Source organism: Rhincodon typus, chromosome 6 (genome assembly GCF_021869965.1).
Source record: "Rhincodon typus isolate 14 chromosome 6, sRhiTyp1.1, whole genome shotgun sequence".
In the NCBI taxonomy this organism is placed as follows: domain Eukaryota; kingdom Metazoa; phylum Chordata; class Chondrichthyes; order Orectolobiformes; family Rhincodontidae; genus Rhincodon; species Rhincodon typus.
The window spans coordinates 36183847-36211214 of NC_063337.1; the positions used below are offsets into that span (position 1 = coordinate 36183847).

The following is a 27368-nucleotide window of genomic DNA, read 5'->3' on the forward strand; positions in this document are numbered from 1 at the left end:
AATCAAATCTCTAGATATTACTTAGTACCGAAGGCAAACCTAAAACTTTTGTTACCCCCATCAAGGTCCTTCATTGCCATGAGCCTGTACAATTCCGAGGCTTTCTTCTTCTTCTTATAGCAATGTTTTCCCTCAGAACTTACTATCAGTATTAACATAGATCTGCATTTAGATTAATAGATTTACTTAGAAACACATAGAAGTTACAGCAACAGAATGGGCCATTTGATCTAACTAGTCTGGGTTGATTTACTGTTGGGTTAGCAAATAAATCTAAACACATTTCCACAGCTCTTCGTACACTTTTCCATTATTCACCTATGCAACTTAATCGAGAATGTAGACAGAATCTCAGACTCAAATATTAGTCCTGAAAAAATAACTTCCTAGCCTCACAATTGTGTGGCTATCTGCAATGCCTTCCATGTGTTATCACTCTCAGGAATTGGTACTTAATGAAGTCCTTAAATAAATTAAAAGTCTGTCCAATTTCATTGAGCAGGTTTGCAATTCCAGAGGCAGCCCAGATTGTAGAAGTGCAACAGAAGGCTTCACAAGGTCAGGGGACTATCCTAAATGAGTTCTCTGCAACTTACTTCCCTGATCGTCACCCCCGCTAGGCCAAAACCTGTCTCCATGAAGCTAGGAAAACTCCCAAAGGCAGTCAGAGAACATGGCCTCTGGCCACTAAAAGGCCAATTCACGGAAACCCACTGCCAGGTGATTGACTCTGTCATAGTGACAGGTCAGGACCCCCACTTGAACCTGAAAGGTGTTATTGACTCAATAGGTAAAACCCATGTTTACGTCACTAAAGTGGTGCTTGAGCCCACAAATTATGACCCAAAGAGCATGATCAGATCCTCATCTGAACCATAGCTGACATTGCTGAGATGATAACTGATTCAGCACAGGCTGGATATCAAGCAAATTCCATTCTGGTTTTATGGGACTAAACCACAGTATGCTTGCCTCCATTGAGAATTAGTGTTTTTAATGATAATTAAACCTAACAATGTTTATTCCAGGTTGCATTGGGATATAATGCTTGCCAAATAGAATTAACTGAACACATGGGAGAAAGGAACTGCAACCCAGAGGGAAACACTGAAAAAAAACAGTACTACTTAGAAATGAATGCACTGGTCATACCAGATCTCCCCTGGGAGGTATACAACACGAATTGGACCAATGTGTCATTTTCTTGTTTTACTTTTCCTTCTGGGAAGGCAGGATAAAAATAACAATCAGGCAGCACACACAGTTAAATGTGCTATTAGAAATGAATTTGAACATTATTTCCAATAAACTCTTAAGTTGCTGTGGAAACATCCATGACTGTTTTTCTTTCATATAGCCTGGAGCAGCATCTTTAGATATTACAAAGCTATTTAAGGAGAAAATCTGGAGTGTCACTGCTATAATAGGCTTACTCTAATTAGAGTTGGTTTAATGTCCTGTTATTAATATGCAAGTTTTATAAGGTCACTTTTGCTCATCAAAATTTCAAGCAGACAATAACCAGCTCTGAACCAGGTAAACAACTGAAAACACCATAAGTGAAGAAATTCATTTGTGATTTGTAATCGAAAAGCACTCTCCTAGTAATATACAGGAAGATGGATTCAGTTCACATCATCAAACTTTAATAATGTTTAACAGTAAGCTATTCAACAAAACCAAATGCATAAAAGCTTCAATCTTCATAGATGCTATTTGGCCCATCAGGTCTGTGCTAGTAATCAATGTTCTGACTACATTAATCTCATCTTCCAGCCAGTTGCTTACAGCGCTGGAGGCTGTGGCAATGCAAGTGAACATCGAAATACTATTTAAATATTTCAGCACTGTCTGATTGAACCATCCTTTCAGATAGTCAGTTCCAGACTCTGCCACACTCTGGATGAAACAGAAATCTCCTCAATTCTCCTCTTAGCCTTCTACCTTATGTCTATCCCACTGGTTATTGACCCCTTGATGAATAGAAAAAAGTTTTTTCCTATCCACACGATCTTTACCCCTCATAATCTTAGACACCGCTATCAGGCCCACTTTCATTCTCACTGCTCTAAGGTCAACACCTTCAGCCCATCCAATCTTATCTTATAGCTCAGACCCTCCTGGCAAGGCAACATCCTAGTAAATCTCCCCTGCATCCTCTCCAATCACATCCTTCCAAAAATAGAGTGGCCAGAACTGCATGCAGTACTCCAGTTGTGGCGTAACCAGTATTTAATACAGTTTCCACATGACCTACCTGCTCTTGTGTTCTATGCCTCAGCTAATAAAGTCAAAGGCCAACCACACCAACACTATTTTCTCATATTTCCGTGGAATTATTTCTGTCATGCATTATTGCCTTGAAGTTGGTGATCTAACGTCTTTTAAAAGAAAAATCCTTTATCATTCATGGGATTTGGATGCTGCTAGCTGGGCCAGCTTTTATTGCCCATCCTCAATTGCCCTTGAGAAGGTGCAGGTCAGCTGCCTTCTTCAATCACTGTGGTCCACATGCTTTGGTAGACCTACAATAACATTAGGGAGGGAATTTTAGGATTTTGACCCAGTGGAAGTGAAGGATCAGTGATATATTTCAAAGTTAAGATGGTGAGTATCTTGGAGGGAACTTCCAGTTTTTCCATGTTTCTGCTGCTCTTGTCCAAGTGGCCATGTGTTTGAAAGGTGCTGTCTAAGAAGCCTTGGTGAATTTCTGCACTGCATCTTGTAGGTGGTACACAATGCTGCTATGGAGTGTTACTGGTGGAGGGAGATGATGCTTATGGATGTGGTGCCAATCAGGTCGACTGCTTTATCTAGGAATGGTGTTAGCCTTCCTGAGTGATATTGGAGCTGCACTTATCCGGGCAAGTGGGGAGTATTCCATCATACTCCTGACTGTTGTCTACAGACATTGGACAAGCTCTTGGGAGTCTGGAGGTGAGTTACTTGCTGCAGGATTGCTAACCTCTGACCTGCATTTGAAGCCATTGTATTTATATGCCGAGCCCAGTTAAGTTTCTGCTCAATTGTTAGCTCCAGGATTTTGATAGTTGGAGATTCAGCAATGGTGACACTGGAGGTGATGGTTGGATCCTTCTTTGTTGGAGAAGATCATTGTCCGGAACTTATGCAGTACAAATGTTACTTGCCACTTGCCAACCCAAAGCTAAATATTGCCCAGATCTTCAGTATCTGAGGAGTTATAAATGGTGCTGAACATTGTGTAATCATCAGCAAACATGCCCCCACTTTTGACCTTTTATGATGGGGACAAGGTCATTGTTGAAGTAGCTGAAGGTAGTTGGGCCTAGGATACTTTCCTGAGGAACTTCATCTTTCAACTGCAATGACTGACCTCTAATAACATTAACCATTTTTCCTTTGTATCATGTACACTTCTAATGAACGGAGAGCTTTTCTCTGATTTCCGTTGACTCTAGTTGAAATAACTTCACAGAGGCAAGTATCCTGTCACCAAGTCACCCTTTATTTATGCATAAAGAGTCATTGATCCTAGTACTGCCTCTTCAGAGTCAGCTCTGAGTGCCAGAATTGCTGACACTCCCCTTTCTATCTGTCAGTACCTTGTTGGTACTCTGGGAACTGCTCACCAATGCAGCTATGTCTGCATCCAGTCCTGGCCACCAGACATAACTTCACGCCACCATCATTATTTTGGAGATCCCTGGATGGCACTGGTAGAGTTCAGCCAGTATTTGTCAGTTATATTTGCTCTGGGCAATCAGTCTTACTCCCCATAATAATATGCCATCCTCTACCGTGAACTGGTCTCTCTGGGTCCAAAAAGATATCAATTCTTGTTGCGATTGCCCTTTGGTTTCCCCCGGTTTCGGTTTTGACAGGACTGGGTCTTTTCTGTGTCCAAAGTCTGATATTGCCAGCTGTGATTGGAAGTATGACCAGAAGACATAAAACCATTACAGACTCTTTAAGTGACAGTAATACCAGTGGTGTACCTGCCAGCAGAAAGTGGCCCGATGCATCTGCGTTTGCTACTCAGCCTCCTGGACAGCATATTAACTTGTAATATAAGCACTTAGCATTATAGCCCACCGCTGAATGTGGCCCGAAGCAATTTGTGGCACTACCTTGACCTCTTTAAGCAGACCCAGTCGGCAGTTTATGGTCCATTATTGTCACAAATGTTCATCATAAAGGTATTGGTGGAACCTCCTGACTTCAAATATAACTGCCAATCCTTCTTTCTCTATCTGGATGTATTTATGCTCTGCATTAGCCGAAGTCCTGGATCCATATGTGGTTGGTCATTCTCCTCCATTGGGCCACCTATGAGCTAATATTACCCTGACACTTTATATGGGGACATTGCATGTCAATACCAGATCTTGCTTTGGATCATAGTGGCTGTTTCCTTACTTCACTGAAAGCTAGCACTTGTCTATGCACCCATTTCCAAGGATAACCCATTTTTAGGAGTTGATGCAAAGATGGAGGCCAGGTTATGTATGAATTTTCCTTCATAATTTTATAGCCCAAGTTGGTCACTTGACGGGCCTGGAACCCACATTTTTCCCTTCTGAGACAAACACTCACTTTAGAAAAAACACCTTAGAATTATGTCCAAGTTCTCTAAGTGTTCCTTATTAGTTTTTTCTGTTATTAGCATGTCATCGAGATGGATGGCAACCTGGGATAGACCTTGCAAAATGTTCGTGGTCCACTGAAAAATCAAACGGGCTGACAATACCCGAAATGGCAGTCTTGTACATTGATACAAACCCTTATGGGTATTAATTGTAGCATATGTCTGGGAATGCTCATCTAACCGCAATTGCAAATATGGATAGTTCATGTCCAGCTCTGTAAAGGACAGCTCCCCCGCTGCCAGCTTTGTGTATAAGTCCTCTATCCAAGGGATTCGGTCTTTTCCAGTAGCGAAAAGCGGTTTACTGTTTGTTTAAAATCCCAACAGGCTTCAAAATCAGTGCAACCGGTACTGCTTATTATGCAAACTGGATTAGTTTGATGATACATTCACTCTCCAGCTTTCTGATTTCTGCCTCTACTTTTGCCCGTAAGGCAAATGGCACTGGGCAGGCTTTGTAAAATCATGGAATTGCTTTCTGGTCAACATGCAATGTGACCTTGGCTCCTCTGATAGTCTCTAGTCTTCCTGAAAGCCTTCCAGATATTTAATTAGGACTTTACTCAAGCAGTCATCTTCAAGGAAAAGACAGTGTTAACGTTTTGGGTCCAGTGACCCTTCCTCAGAACTTCCTCACTTATGACCAAACAATTGTTGCAAATGCCTCAGTCTTATCATTTGTACTGATGTGTTGAGCTTCCTCCATCATTGAGGATGGGGATATTTGTGGAGCCTTCTTCTCTTCCTCCAGCGAGTTGTTTAATTGTCTACCACCACCACACACAGGATGTGGCAGGACTGCAGAGCTTGGATCTGATCTGTTGATTATTAATCCCTCAGCTCATCTGTCACTTGCTGCTTATGCTGTTTGGCATGGAAGTAGTCCTGTTTGGTAGTTTTACCAGGTTGATACCCCTTTTCTTGTGATGCCTGGCATTGTTCCTGGACTGCCCTCCTTCACGGTTCATTAAACCAGGGTTGATCCCATGGTTGTCAGTAATGGTAGAGTGAGGGTTATGCCGTGTCATGAACTCACAGATTGTGTTGGTATACAATTTTGCTGATGTCCCACATTGCCTTATGGATGCCCATCATGAGTTTTTAGATCTGTTTGAAATCTATCCCATTTTGTATTGTTCCAACTTTCATTGCACAACACTCCAATTTTGGCACCAACTTACCTTCCAAATAAAAACATAGGAGCAGGAGTAGACCATCTTGTTGCTTGACCCAACTGCACCAGTTTCGGTCATGGCTCACGAACATGTATTTTCCTGTACTTTCCCCATATCCCCTGATGCCATTAGTATCAAAATATCTAATAAACTCTGTTTCAAATGAAACTCAATGATTGGGCTTCCACAGTCCTCCAGAGCAGAGAATTCCAAAGATTCACTACCCCTTGTGTAAAGAATTGCCCCCTCATCTTTGTTCTAAATGGCTTTTCTCTTATTCTTAGACTGTGTCACTGGCCAAAGGAGACATCCTTTCTGCATCCAACCTGTTTGTAAGTCTTGTAAGTTTTAATGAGATCACCTCTCATTCTTCGAGACTGTAGAGAAGAAAATATCATTTTAAACAGACAGCATGTTGTCAGGTTGCTCATCTGACACTGTCACATCATCTGTGACCTTCGTGTGGATTTGCCCTGCCAGATTTACCGCCATCATGTCCAGCCCAATTTCTCCGCTTGACTGAGTGTCTAAATGGAGAAATAACATGAAACACAAACAGCAGGAGAGGTAAAGTAGTGAGCACTTCTAACCAGAACTATATTTAATAGCATTCCTAACCATAAGGGATATCTAACAATGAGTCATTCCATGTGTTCAATAAGGTAACCTCAATCTAGATGCCGTAAAAAAAAAGAGATTTCTATTATTCTATTCGCTATCTACTCCTAGCCATGTCTTACTAGCCTTGATAAGCAAATACTGCATTTTAATCAATCCATGAGTGAACTTTTTAAAATAACAACTGATTCACAATTTTATTATCACTTTTTGATATTCCTAATACAGTAGTAGAACTCTGGTAGACTCCGAATGTTTTCACAATCATTGTATGCTTTTGCCCCTTTTAATTTTATTCAGTAATCAGTGCAGCATGAAAATTGAGGTCGGTGACACTACTATTCGAAATATCACTGCTCATCACTCTTATCAAAGCTGTCATTTTGGGAAAAACGTGCTGGTTGTCTTTTTAATTATATTAGTATTATAATGGATTATTGTCTTTGTCCTTTATCCTTTGTGCCCAAAACCAAATCACTGACTGCAAAGAAAAATGTTAAAATGTATACAGGCATGACCAGAGGCAATAGATACAGTGCTTTCATAGTCTTAATTGAACACTAAAGGAGTCCTGGTGAAGATAAGTATATTGTCAGACACTCAACACATGTGTCATTAATATTCTGGGTCAGCATCTGAAGTGTGTTCCTCCCGAAATTAATGATGAACTGATATGTCTAAGGTGAACTTTCAGAGACACAAAAGCAACATTGCATTTTTGTAGCAACTTGAGTGCTTATAAAAACCACAACAGTTGGCAGCAAGGATAATAAGCATTAAGTTACAATGAAGTTTGAATACTGGGTATTTTTGATACTGAACTAGTTATCTGCTTTTGGATGGCAATTCTTAGATTCATGTCTGCTTTGGTTATTAGAAAATCTTTAGAAGATGCTCAGAATTTTAATGTACTACTGCTACTCCTAACTTAGATTTTTTTTTCTCTACTCTTTCATGGAATGGAAGCATCACTGGTTAGGCCAGCATTTACTGTCTATTGCTAATGGCTCAGATAGCTGTTAAGTGTCAAGCACATTGCTTTAGATCTCATGTCACAGGTAGGTCACAACAGATAAGGATGGCATTTTTTCTTCCCGAAAGGACAGTGGTGAACCAGATGGGTTTTCATAACAATTGACAATGGTTACATGGTCTCCATTAGGCTAGCTTTTCTTTAATTCCAGAATCTTCTGGAAGCACCAAATGCTGAAATCCAGCAGCTGTATCTGGCATCAGACATACTTGCTGCTGGGGCTTGGGGGAGGGGGTTCATAGTGTGGGGCATATTGTGCACATGTTCTGTTGAAGGAGGCAGTGACACATTTAATGCTGCAGCTGCTTTGATTCAGAAACATGTTTGAAACCAAGGTTTCTGAAAATAACTCATGCAATTTATAAATTTTAAGAAAAGGCCTAAACCTCCAGATATCTTGTGGAATTGTTGGCAGTTTGAAAAAGTTGGATATGATCTGTGTAACTGTGAAGCTGTCAAGTCATTTAAATAAGCTGCCCTGTAAATGTTGAACCGCAAGGCTTGCTGTGATTTGCAGTCGAAAGAAGTAGTGCTTATAATTTTAATAGCCTGTGCATTATCATCACATTATTAGGAAAGCTTGACAGCTTCTGTAACTTACCATTATCACAGTATTGTACCTGTAACTACAGTTTGTTTGACAACTCCACATAGTTTAAAGGCATTAGTTGTCAAATTAGGCATTAGTTATTTCAGGTGAGGTTATAAATCCAAGTATTTGATATAAGGGATTATGGACTTGAAGAGATTCAAAATGTATTGAGTGTGAATTTATTAATGGGATTTATGTTTAAATATGATAACATCTGCAATAGATATTCAGAATGTTATTTCATTTTAGCATGGTTCCTGAAGCCTGTCCATTTTGTTCCCACCAGGGCCTTTTAGCTTTCATTCCTTGCACTGCATTTCTTATCAATGTCACCTCATGCCCACAACTTATCCCCATGGCCTGCCATCTTAATTTCCAACCTATGGCCCCTACCTGCACTTCATTGCCTCTCATAGTCACCTTCCATTAACACTCATATCCTTCATGTGAACTTATACCACTTTATTTAATCTTCAGAGCCCCTCATGCCCTGCATGTCAACTCATCCAGAATTTATCATTAGCTGTACCTTTTAAACTGCCAGCCCTGGCACCTCCTATGGCTATCTCTGCACTACTACCAGCGTGTATAGACTTTACTCTGATATCGAAACATACAAATACATGAATTAAGAGCAGAAGTCGGCCATTAGACCCTCCAAGCCTGCTGCACCATTCAATAAGATCACCATGGTCTGTGTTCCGTACTCCACATTCCCATCTACTCCTGATAACCTTGATTCCTTTGCCTAACAAGAATTTATTCACCGTTGCTTTAAAAATATTCAATGACTCCATCTCCATTACCTTCTGAGATAGAGAATTCCAAAGTTGCACAACTCTCTCAGAGGAAAATGGTCTCATCTAGGTCCCAAAGGGACCCCTAATTTTAAAACAGTCTCGCTCAGTTCTGGATTCACCCACAAGAGGAAACATCCTTTCCATATCCACCTTGGCAAGACCAATCAGTATCTTATATACTTCAACCAAATCACTCTCACTTTTCTAAACTCAAGTGAAAACACTCAATTTGTCCAATTTTTTTTGTGAGACAACTTTCTAATTTAAGATATCAATCCACTAAACCTCCTTTGACCTGCCTCCAATGTACTTACATGCTTCCTTAGATAAGGAGACCAAAACTACACACGGTGTTCAAGATTTGGTCTCACCAATGCCCTGTAATGAAAGCATAATATCTTTACTTTTATGTGCAGTTCCTCTCATATTAAAGAATAGTATTTTATTAATCCTCATAATCACTTGCTACACATGCTTACTAATTTTCTTCTGGCTCATGCAAAAGGTCACCTAATTTCCACTTTACAATTCTGAGTTGTTCTGCATTTAAATAATACTGCATTTTTAATTCTCCCTGTCAAAGTGAACAGCTTCACATTTTCCCACATTAAACTCCATCTGTCAGAAATTGCCCACTTAGTTAATTTATCTATATTGGCCTACATTAATATTATATCATCTTCACAACATACTTTGCTACCTATCTTTGTGTCGTCACCAAATTTAACCACATGCCTTGTTATCCTCATCAAATTCATTGATAAATTGTATAAGTTTAAGGGCTCAGCACAGAATATCCTAGGACCCCGCTCTTCTGAAGAAGTGCCATATGACACCCAAAACATTATCTCAATTTTTCTCCAAAGATGCCATCAGACCTGGAGTTTCTCCAGCATTCATCTTGTTTGCTCCCCTTATCACATTCTGCCAATCTGAAAAAGGTCCATTCATGCATTCTCTGTGTTTTCTGCCAGCTGGCCAGTCTTCTACTGATGCAAGTATATTACCTGATAATATGAGCTCCACTTTGTGCAATAGCTTTTATGTGGCACTTTTATAAATTAATTCAAGAAATGGGTTGAACCAGCATTTGTTGCCCATCTACAACTGCTCCTGAGAAATGATGAGCTGCCTTCTTACATGACTGCAGTCATGTGGTGTAGGAGCACCTACAGGACTGTTAGGAAAAGAGTTCCTGAGTTTGATCCCATGACAGCGAAGAATCCACAATATGCTTTCAAGCCAGGATGGTGTGTGCCCTGGGAGGGAACTCGCAGCTGATGGCACTCTCATGCATCTGCTCTCCATGTTGTTCAAAAGCCTACGAGAATTTTGCTGACAACTGTTAGCAAGATGAATAATGAATGGTGTTCCTGTATTGCTGGCCACACAATCTGAGCCAATGTCTTTGTTCATAAGTAGCCCTCAGACCCAGCAGCAAGAGATGGACAGTTACCTCACATTTCTGACATGTAAGATGTTCATAAACAGATCTAGCAACTCAGGAGTAGGCATCCATGAAGTGCTGTGGGCCATCAGCAGCAGCAGAATTAACTCCAGCAAATTCTGTAACCTCATGGTCTGGCATATTCCCCATACTAACATTGCCAATGGGATCAACTGTGATTCAATGAAGAGTGCAGGAAGATATGCCAGGTGCAGCACTAGGCATATGTAAAAATGAGGTTCAACCTAGTGAAACAACAAACCAGGACTGCCTGTGTGCCAAATAGCACAAACAACAAGTGATAGACAGAGCCAAGTGATTCCACAACCAATGGATCAGATCTAAGTCTGCAGTTCTGCCACATCAAGTTGTAAATTATTGTGATCAATTCACCGGAGCAGAAGGGTCCACAAACATCCCCATTGTCAATAATGGGGAGCCCAGTACATGAATGCAAAAGATCAGACTGAAGCATTTGCAGCCATCTTCAGCCAGAAGTGCCAAGTTGATAATTTATATCAGTCCCTGCCAACGGAATCCATCATCACAGATGTCAGTTTTCAGCTGATTCAATTCACTCAAATGTAATATTAAGAAACATTTGGAGGCACTGGAAATGCAAAGGCTATGGGCCACGACAACATTCCGGCAATAGTACTGCAGTCTTGTGCTCCAGATCTTGTCGCTCCCCTGACCAAACTCTTCCAGTACAGTTACAACTCTGGTGTTTACCCAGCAATGTAGAAAATTGTCCGGGTATGTCCAGTCACAAAAAGCAGGACAAACGCAACCCGGCCAATTACCACCTCATCAGTCTACTGTCGATTATCAGTAAAATGATGGGAGGGGCCATCAACAGTGCTATCAAGCAGCACTTGCTCAGCAATAATTTCTCAGTGACGCCCAGTTTGGGTTCTGCCAGGGCCTCTCAGCTACTGACCTCATTACAGCCTTGGTTCAGACATGGAAAAAAAAGCTGAATTCCACAGGTTGGATGAGAGTAACAGACCTTGACACCAAGGCCCCATTGGATCAAGTATGGCATCAAGGAACTCTGGTAAAACTGGTGCCCATGAGAATCAGGCTTCACTGGTTAGAGTCATACCTGGTACATTGGAAGATGGTTGCGGTTGTTGGAGTTCAGTCACCTTAGCTCCAGGACATCTCCGCAGGAGTTCCTCAGGGTTGTGTCCTAGGCTCAACCATCTTCAGCTGCTTCATCAATACCCTTCCCTTCCATTACTAAGTTCAGAAGTGAGGATGCTCACTGCTGATTGAGTTTAGATCTAATCCAATGGTTGTGGGATTGCTTAGCCTGTCTCTTATGTGCCACTTCCACTCTTCCTGTAGTGTAGCTTAACCAGATTGACACCTCCCTTTTAGGTGTGCCTGGCACTGCTTTTGGCATGCCCACCTACATTCTGAATTGAACCAGGGTTGGTCCCTTGTCTTTATGGTAATTGTAGAGTGGGGGGAATATGCTGGGCCATCAGGTCACACGCTGGTTGAATACAATCCACAGCACTTCATGGAAGTCTGGTTTTGGGCTGTAGACATTTTTGAAAGCTATTCCTTTTTGCACGGTGATAGTGCCACACATATTTGTGGAGAAATTCATTCATGTGAAGGTGGGACTTTGTTTTCACAAGGACTTTGTGGGAGTCCCTCCTGTCAAGATTGTCAAGAACAGATGCATCTGTGATAGGTAAATTAGGGAGGGCAAGGTGTTTTGTTGCCTCACTATCTACTCTAGATCCAGTCCAGCAGTTGTGTCCATTAGAACTTGGTCATCTCAGTCAATAGTGGCCCCAATAAACTACTCTCGATGATAGACTTTGAAGTCCCTTACTCAGAATACATTCTGTAACCTTGCCACCCTCAGTTTTTCCTCCAAGTGGCGTTCAATATGGAGGAGTTCTGTTCATCAGCCGAGAGCAGGAGATTTCCTTGTCTATGTTTGACCTTATGTCATAGGACTTCAGGGAGTCTGACAACTCCCTCCTGACTGCATACTACTGTGCTGCCACCTTTGGTATATCTGGCCTGCTGACGAGACAGGACATATCCAGGGACGGTGATAGTGTTTTCTGGGGCATTGTCTGTAAGGTATGATTCCATGAGTATGACTGTCAGGCTGTTGCTTGACTGGTCTGTGGGACAACCCTCCCAATTTTGGTACAAGTCCCCAGATATTGGTAAGGAAGATGTTGCAGTGTCAATGAGGTTGTGTTTGCTGTAATAAAAATACAAAGTATGAGTGGAACTCAGCTGGTCTGGTGGTATCTGTCGTGAGAGAAACAAAGTTAACACTTTTTTAATATGACTCCTCCATGGAACTGTTTGCTGTTGTTTCTGGTGCCTGGGTTGGTACCAGATGGTTTGGCTGACTTTGAAACAGTATGAAACAACAGAGACAGTAGGAACCGCCGATGCTGGAGAATCTGAGATAACAAGGTGTAGAGCTGGATGGACGCAGCAGGCCAAGCACCATCAGAGGAGGAGGAAAGCTGACTTTTCAGATCTGGACCCTTCTTCAGAAATTTTTTTTTTACCAAGTTTGATAATATTTTGAAAAATTAAATGCTTTGACTACTCTTAAAACTTAGACAATTATATAAATACGCTAGTGCAATTATTTCTTCATGTTCCAAAAACCAAATCATATATTTAGAAGCATAGTTTGCTAAGTTAAAAACTGCTTTATCAATGCAGTACGCACTTACTCCTTATGAAATGTACACAGAATCCATTTACAAAATGCCAGTCCACCACATGATGTAAGTTGGTCAAATGAGAAATACAGCAATAATATGGTTGTGCAACTCAAAATTGCTAAGTACAGTCAGTAATTTAAACTGAAGATCTGAAATGTGTCCAAACCATTGTGACATATCTCTTTACTTGAAGAAACACAGAAACACAACCATGCTTAAAAGAATTATAAATGCAAACTGGTGATAAATCTATGCTGGTGGATTATTGTTTTCCTATCTCACCCTGTATTGAGGTGCACTACTGATGTATGTCTCATGAGTGTAACCATAGGCTGCCTGGTAAGAACGAAGGCATGATTGAGTACTAAATGTGCACAAGACAAATGTTCAGGTTTAACAAGTACAAACATAGTTAGTTGGTTGCTGGTTGTGCAATTAGGACCTTCAGAGCATTCATTGTTATCTGGAAGTGAATGGGAAGATCTGATATCCCTGGTGACGGACTTACCTGTACAGGTGTACTGGTGTATAGACTTAATAAAGTATCAAATGTCAAACTAGTTTTTAGATACATTTATCAAAAATAAAAAAGAAACATTCAGAAATTCTGCCACAGCACATATTAAAAGATGTGACACTTTTCACAGGTCACCTACAGTGTGGAAACAGGCCGTTCAGCCCATCAAGTCCACACTGACCCTCTGAAGAGTATCCCACCTAGACCCACTGCCCTATCTTACCTTTGTAGCTCTGCATTTCCCATGGTCAACCCACCTAGCCTGCACAATGTGGGCAATTTACTATGGCTAATCTTGTACATTTTGGACTGTGGGAGGAAACCTGGAACACCCAGAGGAAACCCAAACAGACATGGAGAAAACATGCAAACTCCGCACAGACAGTCACCCAAGGATGGAATTGAACCTGGATCTCTGGCACTGTGAGATAACAATGCTAACCACTGGGACACAATGCCACTCTTTACAGCCATTAATTTTCATCAGACTGGGTTCTATCGACCTTTTTTCTACTTTTACCAAAACTGAACTTACTTTTCTATTACATTTTGACTAACTTGTAAACAAAATTATCAGTGAAACAAAGTTAACAAGCTGATCAGATTGAATTCTGTTACCATTGCTTTTGAAGAATTTATATGTGTTTGAAAGTAGAGAATTTTCACTGTTTTGTGTATAGGATATGATTGTTATAGAAGGATAATTAAAAAAAAACATATTCAGGGGCTAAAGAAGAAGTAGGCATTTATTACAGCAAGTTTTGTACAATAATACCAAGTGAAAGTGACAAGATGGTGCATCTTGTTAATGATTCATGTTTCTTAAATGCCTAAAACTACTAAAATACGTTATAGGATATTAGCCATTTAACTTTCGTAGTCAGGAGTTAATTGAAAAATCTATCTGCAGAAATCCCTCTGTGAATAAAATTTTAAAAATTACCTCCATCATTTAATTAAATCTTGGTCTAAGAAAATGCATTAAAGGATGGACTGCAAAATTCAAATAATCTGGTAAGCTCTAACATTTGAAAATTATTGCTGCAACAATTTTATCAGCATCATAGATCTGCTTAAAACAACTTTGTACTTTTGCACAGAACTTGCAATTTTGCTGAAACAACATTAAAATTTAAACCCATGGCTAAAATAAGTTGGTCTTGTGTTATTTATGGGTTTGTTTCCTACCTGAGCTGCTTGAACGGTTCAGCTCTGACAACTGGTGTCTCCACAGAATGTTCAAAGAGAGCACCTTCTGGCCCTGGATAAAGAGAGACATAAGAAATGCAATTCAGTCGAACCAATGACACAACAGAGGCTCAAGATCAAATGAGGGACGTGGTTTTCATGTCAAACATAATGGTTGCAATTCCCTGTCGAGTAAACCTAAAAGTATTCCATAATTTTGGATCAAAGACCTTTCTGTAACCAAAATAATAACTGAAATGTTTATGATTGACCATAATATCAGCTCTGTAAGTCATCGCTGACAACTATAGAACACAATTTGTTTTTGAGTTCCATCTCTGTCACCAACGTAAAAACAAATGTTTTCCTTCTTCACCATCATGTAACTGAAAGCAGGGGCCAAATTTCCTTTCGTTGTTAGGGGTCAGTGACAGTGTATGATGTTTTGCATCCTTGTCTTCTGTCAAAATTTACAGCCCGTTTATAATTTTGGCAGGAATAGCAAAGGTATAAAATCTCACTATGCTTCTGAGGTTCTTTAGTGAGCAAACAAAGATCCTCTACATGGACAGTTAAGAAATTAAAATAAAACAAGATCACATAATTTTCAAAATAAAGCGAACAGAACATGTTGGGAATATCATTACAATGATGAGATTGTTTAATGCCATAGAGGACTTCATCACTTAGGGATGGGTTATAATGTTTTAAAAGTCAAATACGTTTTGCATTTATGAGAAGAAAATGGAGTTAGGAACTAATTGGACAACTGAATAACACATGGTGGGTTGGATATTCATCCTCAAGGAAGATGGCACTTGCCTCAGGAGACAGTGCCACTAAAAGGACTATTGTTCCAGAATAGGGTGGAGATAACAAAGTTGGGTGAATGGCCCCCAGAAATAGTTCAGTGCCACATGACAAGGTGGACTGTTTACAAAGGCCTCTGAAAATTCATGCCAGCTGTCAGTCAAATAGCCCTTGCATGAAAGCCCAAACATCTATTAGTCTATTGAAACCGCTGTGCTCTGGGGAAAACCATTACTTGATAGACAGCTCTTTTGCTGTGATTTGTTCGGTCAATTGTTTATTGAAAAAAGATAAACGGGTTTCAAGTGCTGGTAGTTTTTGCCGTTGATACTTTAAAGTTCTCTGTGTTGAAGCTTTTATAAGGTTGCAGTGAAAAGAGTTGTTTTTGAGAATATGAAAAATCAAAAATCAAAAAAATTTTAAAGCATTTTCAAAAATTCCATTGTTACTATAGAGCTGATTGGTTCTACATAGAGATTATAACTGGTGAATGGGGTAAAAATGTTGTGGTTTAGCATGGAGGTTACCAGGGCCATTGGGAGTAGGGGCATATGAACTTATAGATTAGGAGCAGAAGTAAACTATTCAGCCTTCAAGCATGCACCATATTCAATACATTGATGATTGATCTGTGTGTATTCTGAATTTCACATTCGCATTTAGCCCTTATAATGCTTGATTCCTTTGCCTAACAAGAAACTATCTAGCTTCTTCTCAAATACACTCAATGACGCTATCTTCACTACATTCTGCGGTAGAGAATTCCAAAGTCACACAACCTTCAGAGAGGAAAACAATTTTCCTCTTCTCAGTCCTTAAAGGGTGACCCCTAAATTTAAAACAGTGCACCCTAGTTGTGGACTCACCCACAACAGTAAACATACTTTGCACATCCCTCTTATCAAGACCATTCTTATATACTTCAATCAAATCACCCTTGCTCCTCTAGACTCTAGTGAAACAAGCCCAGTTGATCCAATCTTTCTTCAAAAGACAATGGACATATTCCTGGCATCAAAGTAGTAAACTGCCGCTCAACTAGTTCTGAGGAAGGGTCACCGGACCCGAAACGTTAACTCTGTTTTCTCCTTCACAGATACTGCCAGACCTGCTGAGGTTTTCCAGCAACTTTGTTTTTGTGCCTCTCAACTACCTCCAATGTATTTATATCCCTCTTTAAAACTGTGTGGAGTATTTGAGATGTGGTCTCATTGATGAATAGAATATCCTTTATTGTCACGTGTACTCAGTACAGAAGTACAGGAATACAGTGAAAGGTTTCTTACAATGGCTGCCTTTAATGGTGCCGTCTTAGGTACAAATCCTGGATACAAAACAAAGGAATAAAAGGCAAAATAGTAGCATTACTTACAGTGTCTGAAAAATAAGTTAAAAATAATACAGTTGTAACAAGAATTGAAGGATTTACATTATAGTCCGGCAAAGAGTTTTAAGATGCCCTGTATAACTGAAGCGTAACATCCTTACCTTTATGGTCAATTCCTCTTGTAATAAAGAATAGCATTCTGTTAGTTTCCTTAACCACTTGTTGTACCTGCACATGATCTTTTTGTAACTTATGTCATAGAATACTTATACCTCTCTGAGACCTAGAATTCTGCCATTATGCTGCTTTTTTAAAATTCTTCCAGCCAAGATCAACCACATCACATTGTCCTACTTTATACACCATTTTCCAGATCTTTGCCCACTCACTTCATCTGTCTATATCACTCTGCATCCTTGTTATATCATCTTTGCAACATACATTTCTACTTATTCTTGTGTCACTTTACTTTTGCTTTTTCTTCTTAGATACCCTTAAAAACTCTTGCCATCTGTTTTTACATTTCTAGCTAACTTCCACTCATGTTTTAATTTATTTGTCCTGAGTAACCTTTTAGACACCGTTACGACATGGAGATAGACAGCCAAACCAAATCAGCCTTTCTACCTCTGTATTTGCAACAGAGTAAAATTAAACCTTTGAAGATCCCCAATAATTACTGCAATGGTTCCTAACCAGTCTTTGGAACATCCAATCCCAGACTTGTGAATATTTAATTCCAGACATTATTTTTTGTATCTCAAACTAAAAACTGAACCATTTTTAAACATATAATAACTTTAGCAGAGAACAAAAATAAACAGCAAGGTAATCTGATTAATGTCTATGTTTTAAACCTAAAACATTTGTTTTCATCCCCCATTCACACACACAAAAAAAAGACAAACACAGTTAAGAGATAAATAAAAGAAAATAACAAAACCAACCATATTACTTAAATGCCTTTCACACTGTGTTGTTTCGCAGGCACAGATGTGGACTCCTTGGTTGCTTTTCTGGAGCTGCTAACCAGGGTCACCTTCTCAGTTCGCTCAGACAAATGTAGTAATATTCCTAACTCAGCCTTCTACTCTCTAGGTTCCAAAGGCCGGTGTGGGAGGTTAGGCAGGGAACTTTCAAATCTTCATGCTGTGTTGTCTGCAGCCAAGCTCATCTCCTTCACACAAAACGCAGTTCAATTACGACTCTAACTCTGATTCTGCTCTGATAGACTGAATGTCTTTTCCTGAGGCTTCAATAACCACTCAGCATCTGCCATTTGCTTGAACATAGGATCTCTTCCAGAATTGTCAAACCAAATTCTGAGGAACTGATTTGGTTAATAGCCAACTCAATGGTCTTCCTGGTCTCGCTGTGATGTTGGGAAATCTCTGATCAAGGCTCAGCCTGTAATGAACCTCCAGGCCTGGCCTCACAGAAACAGAAGGTTGTTTTGGTCTGTTAATTTTCCTTTGACCATTAGCTGTTTCAAAAAGTACACAAGTCGTCTTCAGCTCCAAACCAAAATTGATAAAAGAATGAAAATAAAAATAATGTAAAATCAATAAGGGTAACATCATTCTCTGCTATTTTTTGTATTCTGGCCAGTCATCTGACCTGCCACTCACTTTTGCACAATTTTATGTGCTTTTTTCCTTAAATTTGATATTCTTCTTAACTTCTTTAGTTAATCACAGATGCAGGGTCTTCCCCTGAGGAATTTTTCGTTGTAGTAGGCATACACTTATTCTGAATTCACTGAAATTTCCCTTTAAAATGCTTTTCTACTGATCTATCTTCTAGACTAATATTGCACTTCAACTCATCCAGCTTTCATGCCCATTTGGTTGTTCTTTTTTAAGTTTAAAGTATAGTCTTAAGCTTACTCTTCTCCCTTTTAACTGGATAGAAAATTCAATCATAATATGATCATTGCTACCTAAGGTACCTTAGGTCATTAAATAATCCTGTTACATTACACAGAATCGAGTCCAGTATAACCTCCTCTCTGTGTTCCGAAGCTGAGTCATATCAGATTCCAAAAGGCTAACTCTGACTCTTTCCACAGATGCTGCCTGACATGCTGTGTTTCTCCAGCTCTTTCTGTTTTTACATTAGCCTGATCTCTGGTCCAGAGTGTTCTATTCTCAGGAATTCTCTCAAAAGCATTCTATAGACTCTTCATCAAGGCTGCTGTGACAAATCTGAATTTTCCAGTTTATATCTAGATTAAAATCATACAAAATTATTGCCATCCATTTATCTTAAGCCCACTTACCATAAGCCCACAATATCCCTTCTTGTATACTTTGTCCTGCATCATGGTTACAATTAGGGAATCAGCACATCACTCTCAAAAGCGATCTCTTTCCCCATATCTTTCTCATCTCCATACAAATTGATTGTACATCCAGATCTCCTGAGCAAGGTCATCTCTAACTATTGCATCAGCAGCATCTTTGAATAGCGCTGCTACCCCACCACTTTTTCCTGGCTTCCTACACTTGTTGAATATTCCTATATTCCTCTTATTTGCTTGCTTTCTTAACGCTCACTCACATTGCTTGGACATGAGGAGCCATTTGGGGTAGGGATGGGGAATAAAAGCTCAGCATAAGGGCATGACTAAGACTTTTTGAACTTGCCATTCAAAGGTTCCCTCATTTAGCTTCTGGTTCATGATATCTCCAAGGTTCCATTAAATACGAGTTTCTTTCAACACTTTAATTAATGCCCCGACTCCATGAAAACTGTGGAGAAGTAGGAGATGCTGATCTCTGGCATGGAATTGGCTGGATGGGTGTCAGGATCAGGGCTTGTGATCATCTTAAAATGTTTTGCAATGGTTTTATTTCAAGAATTGGAATTCAAAAAACAGGGTTTTTGGCCTACCTCAGGAAGAAAAGGGTGTAAAAGGGAAGAGGAGTAATTAAATAATACTTCGCTGCCTTGAGCTTGAAGGGAAAAGAAATTCTAATTCAAATTCACCCCCAATGCCCCTTTTTCCATGACATCTATTATTATGTTTTTAAATTTTGCACTGATACCTACTCCATACATTTGTTAACATAAACCTTATCATTGGTTCAAATCATGATTTGAGAACCTCAGCACTTGGCACCATTCAAAGAGTGGTGACATGCTCTGAGACTTTATATGAAGTTTGTATAATTTCAAGAATTATTAAATATGAATGAAATCACAGACAATATTTAATAGTACATAGATAACATTTCAATTAAGTTAATTTACAAACAATGATTTGTAGAAGTATAAATCCAGCAGAGTATTCAATACATCATTGGTGCTGTTCATTTCTTACATTTCTATTGGTTGAAATCAGCATTAGAACAGAGTTTTAAATCCCTGCTATTGCTTTGCTGGTATCAAGAGTTGAATAGACTATAAAACCAATGGTAGATCAGGCCTAACGACTATAAGGGATAAAAAATGACAGGCAATATTGGAATATTTACAGTTGACTGTAACTAATGTATTCCCTGTTGTGTATTTTCATCTCTTGGATATCGCTGTCTGGTTAATTTTACATTTCGTTCTTCTTCAGTTCATTTTGCTTCATATCCGAGGAGGCTGATCATATTATTTGTCTACAAGTAAGTGATTTGACACACTTATGAATGATCCTTCAGCAGAATAAGATCTTTACATCCTCTGGGTACTGAGCATAATCACTAAACCAATTGCAAAGCCCTTTAGTGATTTACCACATTTTCAGATTCTTTTTTCTTTAGCACTGCACTGGAAGCTCAGTTTAAGACTAAAAGCCAAATTTTACAAAAAATTGGCAAAATGTCAGTTTTATTGAGTTTCTTGAAGGGTTTCTAATCGTGAGGCTTAGCAGGTTTTCTCATGCAATCTTCCCAAATTCATCACAATAACTACATACCATGCCCCGATACCAATCCTCTCATCTGATACTAGCCCAATTCTCCCACTCATTGTAGCCAGAAGTACTTGACGCTGCCAGGATATCCTGGGATCTCTCATTAAGAGGTCGTTGCACATTTGGTCAAACACTAGCAGTCCAGAACTACCCTGAATTTTTAGAAATATTTGCCCAGGACATGGCAAACAGGGAAAATTGGTGCCCATTTTGCACACAGGGACCTGGAGGCTACGTTCCCTCTCACTTTCTGATGTTGCATGGACCTCTGTGATTCATGTGTGGCACCAGCTTCCAGAACTGGAAATCAATGTGTCCACATGCTGATCAGTGACTGCAGACCCTCCAAGTAGCTGCACAGGTTAGAGGGAACATTGCCTGCTGGACCACGTGGTGTGGAAGAGGATGGTTCTCACAGCACCCCCGTCCAGGCTGGCAGTGGAGGACACGACACCAGATCTGCCAGCCTGGTGTGAGGTTGCCAGGCAGGACAGTGCCACGGTCTGGAAAAGCCCAGCAGTAGGAAGGAGAAGGACATTGATCTTCCTCACTCTGACACGGCAAGAGCTAACATCTTCTGTCTGCCACGTCACACTCACTGTACCTGCATCCAACTCCACTGACACTCATGCTTTAACATTCTCACTTTTATATGGGAGCTCTTCCCTCACTTGGTCTCACATCCCTCCCATTTCATTAACCCTGTGTGGACTCTGTCCTGCCTCTTCACCCACTAGGAGAAACCTCACCAACCTTTCCCCTACCTGTGCCAGCACTAACAGCTGTACTATTCACTTTTATCACACTCAATCCCTACTTTTGTTGCATTTCAGGAGAAAACGGCCCATAAGAGGGCAGAAAGAGTCAGGGTGGAGGGTGGGGTGCTGGATATTTGTCTCCTCACCTGCTATGGGGGTGAGGATCCTGCGTCACCTGCAGGCATTAGCAGCATGTCCATGGTCTTTGTGGTCAAGAAGCTGGCCCCACAAGTCATTTCCTCCTCTACCTCTGAGGAAGAGAGTACAGGTATCATTGAGGAAATACCAGCAAGGCTGTCTCCTGCATCCACCACGAGCCCAGATACTGACACATTAGTGGGTATATTATCCAGATTCGAGTTGGGTGTATCTGCTGGTGAGGTCTTCATTGCACATTTCTACAGTTGGTCAAGGAAGAAATACACCAGGTCGCTGGCACTCAGAGGACTGGAATAACATTCAAGGCTATGGCCTGATGCAGGAAATTGGGACAATGTAGGTAGTAGTATATTTTTGTCTGTGCAGACTCGATGGGCCAAAGGGTCTCTTCTGTACTGTATGATTATTGCATGATTGAATGATTGTCAAAGACCAGGCACATGCTCAACCCCAGGCAGGAGAGCATCCCACACTGTTGGCAATCTGCGACTTCATATTGTTACTCAAGGAGCAACAGCCAGCTTTATCACGGAGACAAAGGCTACCTCCATGGACAGATTGGTGACTGCCATGGAGAGACAGGTCCAGCACCCTGGTGTACATATAGACCTCCACTTCATTGCTCAAGCCATTGGTGCTTAGCATCCATGACAAGTTGACTAGGGGATGAGGGAGCTTGATGTCACTCCAGTGCCCTTCCTCATTAAAAACAAAACAGGGCTGGTAGACAAGTCACGAGAAATAAGTTTTCATATTTGTAAATATATTTTCACTTTTCATCATTGGTTCTGTATAGCTGCAGCTTTGGCATTGAAGGTACAGGGCCCACCCATTCTTAGTACTTAATATCTGATGGTACAAGTTATGAAATGAGCAGCTCCTGCACCTTGGGTACATGGCAAGTGACTGCTACTTAGGCAAACAGGCTCTATCTTTCCAGGTAAGTGAACATTATTGTCATGCCACAGCCACTAGGAGGATTCACTCATTATCTTGCATTGCGTGGTCACAGTAAGGGGCAAGGACTTAGACTACACACTGTAGGCTAATGCCTTTGGTTCACCAAGTAAGTGTTAGTCAGAGGTGTGTTTCAGCTTCGGTGTATGGGTGTACTGTCCTCCCATGGAAGTAAGGATGCTGATTACAGTTGATGAGCCCTGTCTCCCCATATTAACCCTTTCCCTCCCATGCGTCATCATTTCCCCTTCCTTATGTATTGAGTTGTTACCTTCACTATTGTAATCCCCCTCTGCCTTCCAGCATTTTGACTCCAGTCCCCACAGTTAATTTCCCCAGTTTCCCTCCTGCAGCACTAACCCCTGATAATCCCTCTTGACTTTTAGTGAATGGACCCCCATTATTGACTCAGGGGCTTTGCCACAGTTAGCCAGTTGTTCGGGACAGTCAGGGTCAGAAGGTCTGTACCTCCTCTTTTGGGGAAGTGGACCATGCTCAGCCCGTGGGTCCAGTGAACCCAGTCCTGGGGAGTCGAGGGAGTTGTGTAGATAACAATCAGAGATCTGGCCAGTTATTGTTCAAGGTTGTCCAACTAAGTTGCATTATAACTGGCCAGATCTCTGAATATTGGAAGCCGCCCTTGACTAACTGTGTAGGGACAACCTGACTTAAAGATGTCTTCCAGCACTTGACTGAATACCGCTCTCCTTTGACTTTGAGACATGGCTGCTTACCTGCTGCCTGTGCAATGTGTTTGGCACATGGTGCGATTATGAGGCTGAAATAACAGTGTACCATACAGCAATATGTCCAGCCCCTTGATAGATAATTGCTGACAAGTGTGACAAGCTACCTGGCTTTGGGTCCGTGATAAACAACAAGACAAGACCCAAGAACTGTCAACATTTAAGGTCTAGCTGAGGGGACAAAACCCAAAAAGGCAAAGCAGGGATGTGTTAGCATCCAGGTGGTGAGCACTTAGAGAATGAGCAAACAGCTTGGAAATGCAGCTTGGTCCAATCCATGAGCTGAGTGTCTGTCCCTCTTTGTAGCAGCATCGAATGAGAGGTGCCCGTGTGCTGCAAAGCATGGTATTGAAGTGCAGGGCCATGCTGGAAGTGGACCTGTGATGTGCCATAATGATGTGGTGAGGTTGGTACATGTCAGATGCCAATTGATACGGTAATACGTGTTTAGCTGCTGTTCATGGAGTGTGCCTTGAGATGCTGGTGCTGGATATCCAAGATGGCGACCCAGGGGAACAAGTGGTAAGTCCTGGAATCATCAAGTATCCATTCAGACTTTCACATCGGTAATTCTTGGTGTCTACTTTTTATCTGGTGGGTGGTAGAATAGGAGAAAGCATGTAAATGAGGTGAGATCACGTGGTAATGAGGGTGTTAATAAGTGATAATCTCCCTTCATAGGTTTCTCACTGCTCACTGTCTAGAATCCCATTTTAGCATCCACATCTTGGTTGGGAAATGTGGCTTTTGGCCTCATCATCGAGAAGTGCCTCACTCGTTATTTCGCCAAATTTTCCCAAATTTCTCGTCATCGCCCACATCGTTCAGGGTCTGGGAAGATTCTGCCCTCTGACTTCTTCCTTGGCTTAGGGACGAACCACTAGCCTAATTTATTTTGCTGAGCTGCAGAAAGCACAACTCACTGTAAGTTGGTGGCTAAATAATTCACATGTATTTGTGAGCTGTTGTCTAGTCAGTACATTTTAAATAATCCCACTGTACTCAGGAGACTGCTGTAGTTTCAGTTATATGCCACTTATGTCACACTGTCCCCAACATGCTGTTTTCATTGTGCAGAGGATTAATATGTAGCAATATAATGCACAGTTCAACAACTATAGAGACATGTAAATGGTTGACACAGCAGTGCCAATAATTACTATGATTATGTAAATAACAGAACTTGCAGAAAAGCTATTTGCTATTGAATGATAAATCCTCCACGGAATCCTACCACCATAGAAAGAATAGCGCGTTCCCACCGACTCCCAGGAACTGACTACAAAATGTTAGGCATTCTATGCAGAGGCAGAGTTTCCTTAAAGGTGATACTGCCTTCTATGAGGATAGCCCTATTGTAATTTGGAACCATGGCCGTGGAGTTGTAAAATTTACTAATTTAGGATTTTGCATTAATTACAACTAGCATTTTGAGACTTCATACTGAACACACGTTAAGTCGACTAGCTTAAGTTCTTGCCTGCTGAGCGTGTGGTGAATTAAACAGTTAAAGACTGTGCTGTTGAAATCTGCAGTTGCAAGATACAAGATACTCAACACTGAGAAGAACTGAATTACTGAAAACAGCTCAGTGTGCTTGCTCGTCTGCACTGAGTCATAGAATCCCTTTTTAATCACATACTCAAGCTCAAACAGAACTGCCTCTCAGCATGACTCCTTGAGCATAATGATAAAGACTAGTACAAATACAAATCACATACACCTTTTTAATTAAGATAGTTTTCTAACATAACGATCATTTATGTACATTCAAGATGTTTAAGACTTTTCTCTTCTTATTTTTGTGTTTTACCACAAAAGAAACCACTTAACATGTAATAACATCTCGAGAAGCCATACTGTGTGACTGGCTGTATTGTGCGACTGGCTATATTGTGTGACTAAGAGACAACTTATTTTATGGGGATCATAGAAGTAATGTTAAGCACAAGGTATGAACATCTGTTTCCAGTTACTGGCCACATAACCTGAGCCAAGAAGGTGGGAGAAAAAGCTAGTGACTGCACTTTGAACCAATTGAAAGGGTTAAGATAGCACCAAATGTGGCACAAGCATGTTCAGAAATAGAAATGAATATGTAATATTCCAAGTCATCATGGGCATAGCCATTACCAACACTCCTATAGTGACAACACTTCTGAGATACTTTAAAGCAGGACAAAGAGAAGGAAAACTGTGCCATTAATGTTCAGAGGATCTGTGGACTTTTAGGGGTTAATCCATGTTGAGTTCACCACTGGTTAAGTATACTTAATGTTTAAGAAATTCTGCTTTAGTCCATTATACTGTTTGTCTCTTTTTCTCCATTCATTGTACTTTGCAGGTTAGTTCAACAGGGCTCATTCATCTAAACATTGAATTTAGAAGTTAACATTAATTTGTCTAAAAGGTATCAGCAGTCCTCAATTTGAAATCATGTCCACATTCTTACAATGTGAAACTGGGGACAGATTCAGATATAGTTGGACTGTGGCCTCAGAAGTACCAAAAGAGTTGTAACACCATCTTGGTAACAGGGGCTGTGAAGACTTAATTGAAGTCTATGGTAAATCTAAAAAAAACCCGAAAGAACTGCGGATGCTGTAAATCAGGAACAAAAAACAAATTTGCTGGAAAAGCTTAACAGGTCTGGCAGCATCTGTGAAGGAAAAAAACAGAGTTAATGTTTCGGGCCTGGTGACCCTTCAGGGATCTGTTTGTTTTTGTTGTTGTTGTTGTTGTCTATGGTAAGTCTAGTTAATTATTGACATGTACCAGAAGCATATAGACATGGGACTCGCATCATAATTTGGGCATGTATAGTGATAAAATCCATTTTTCTGTTCCCCTGTGTTTTTGTATTCTACAATTGGCAACTGTGAAGGGTCTTAACTGGAAAATATAACTTCCAGGGGATAAACTGTTCCAATGCTGCTCTATTTAATTTTGTCGAGGAACCGTGGAGGGACTCTGTTGGATTGTTTTAAGAGGTCACTCAGCATGCAGCTCAAGAGTTGTGTCAGCAACTAAACACCAGGGTTCGGTCTTATGAAGCCCAGTGGAATGTAATTTCAAGAGACGAGATTGCATTGCTGGGCGGTCAACAGTTGTTTGCAGCACTGTGTCTGAGAAGCTGGAAATTGGAGTCCCAGGAGGTGATCGATAGCTGAGAGTGTGTGTGGAAAAATCCCAGAAGCAGTATTTACATGGAGTGGATGAGAAATATTGGAGTCTGGATAAGACCAGGAGCATGCTACCTCAGTGAAACGAGCAGTTTGTGAAAGGGCTGGAATTGTGCTGTGAGTAGGTGCTGGAAGGCATTCTCAGTTGAATGCAGTGTCAGGATAGACATGACGTGAGCTGTTCATGATAGATTGGTTTTTGAGTGAGGTTCAAAGCTAGTTCTTTGCAAGGGAGGCAGTTTTAGTGAGATTTCATGACCGTCAGTCATTAATGTCTGGGGGAGCTGCTCACAAATATGTGGATTCTTTCTTGACTGCCTCTGCTATTTGATATGCTTCGTGAGATGTTCAGCAAACAAACTCAGATGAGTTATGTTAATTCTCAATGTTACAGTCAAATAAAAGAAAGCAGGTTTAAAAATAAAAGATAGTAGGAACTGCAGATGCTGGAGAATCCGAGACAACAAGGTGCAGGGCTGGATGAACACAGCAGGCCAAGCAGCATCATAGGAGCAGAGAGGCTGATGTTTCAGGCCTAGACCCTTCATCAGAAAAGGGGGAGGGGAAGGGGGTTCCGAAATAAATAGGGAGAGAGTGGGAGGCGGATAGAAGAGGGATAGAGGAGAGGATAGGTGGAGAGGAAACAAACAGGTCGAAGAGGCGGGGATGGAGCCAGTAAAGGTGAGTGTAGGTAGGGAGTTAGGAAGGGGATAGGTCAGTCCAGGGAGGACGGACAGGTCAAGGGGGCGGGATGAGGTTGGTCGGTAGGAGATGGAGGTGCGGCTTGAGGTGGGAGGAGGGGATAGGTGGGAGG

The 27368-nt window shown here is 40.8% G+C and overlaps 1 protein-coding gene across 2 annotated transcripts in view; it reads right to left on the reverse strand.

The window, feature by feature from the left end:
• Window positions 1-27368, reverse strand: part of sgcg (sarcoglycan, gamma) — a 493040-nt gene that overhangs the window by 32528 nt on the left and 433144 nt on the right. For both annotated transcript variants that reach the window (XM_048598066.1, XM_048598067.1), the window contains exon 7: window positions 14712-14784. In XM_048598066.1, coding sequence (XP_048454023.1) covers window positions 14712-14784 — 73 coding nt within the window. The remainder of the gene's footprint in view (window positions 1-14711; window positions 14785-27368) is intronic.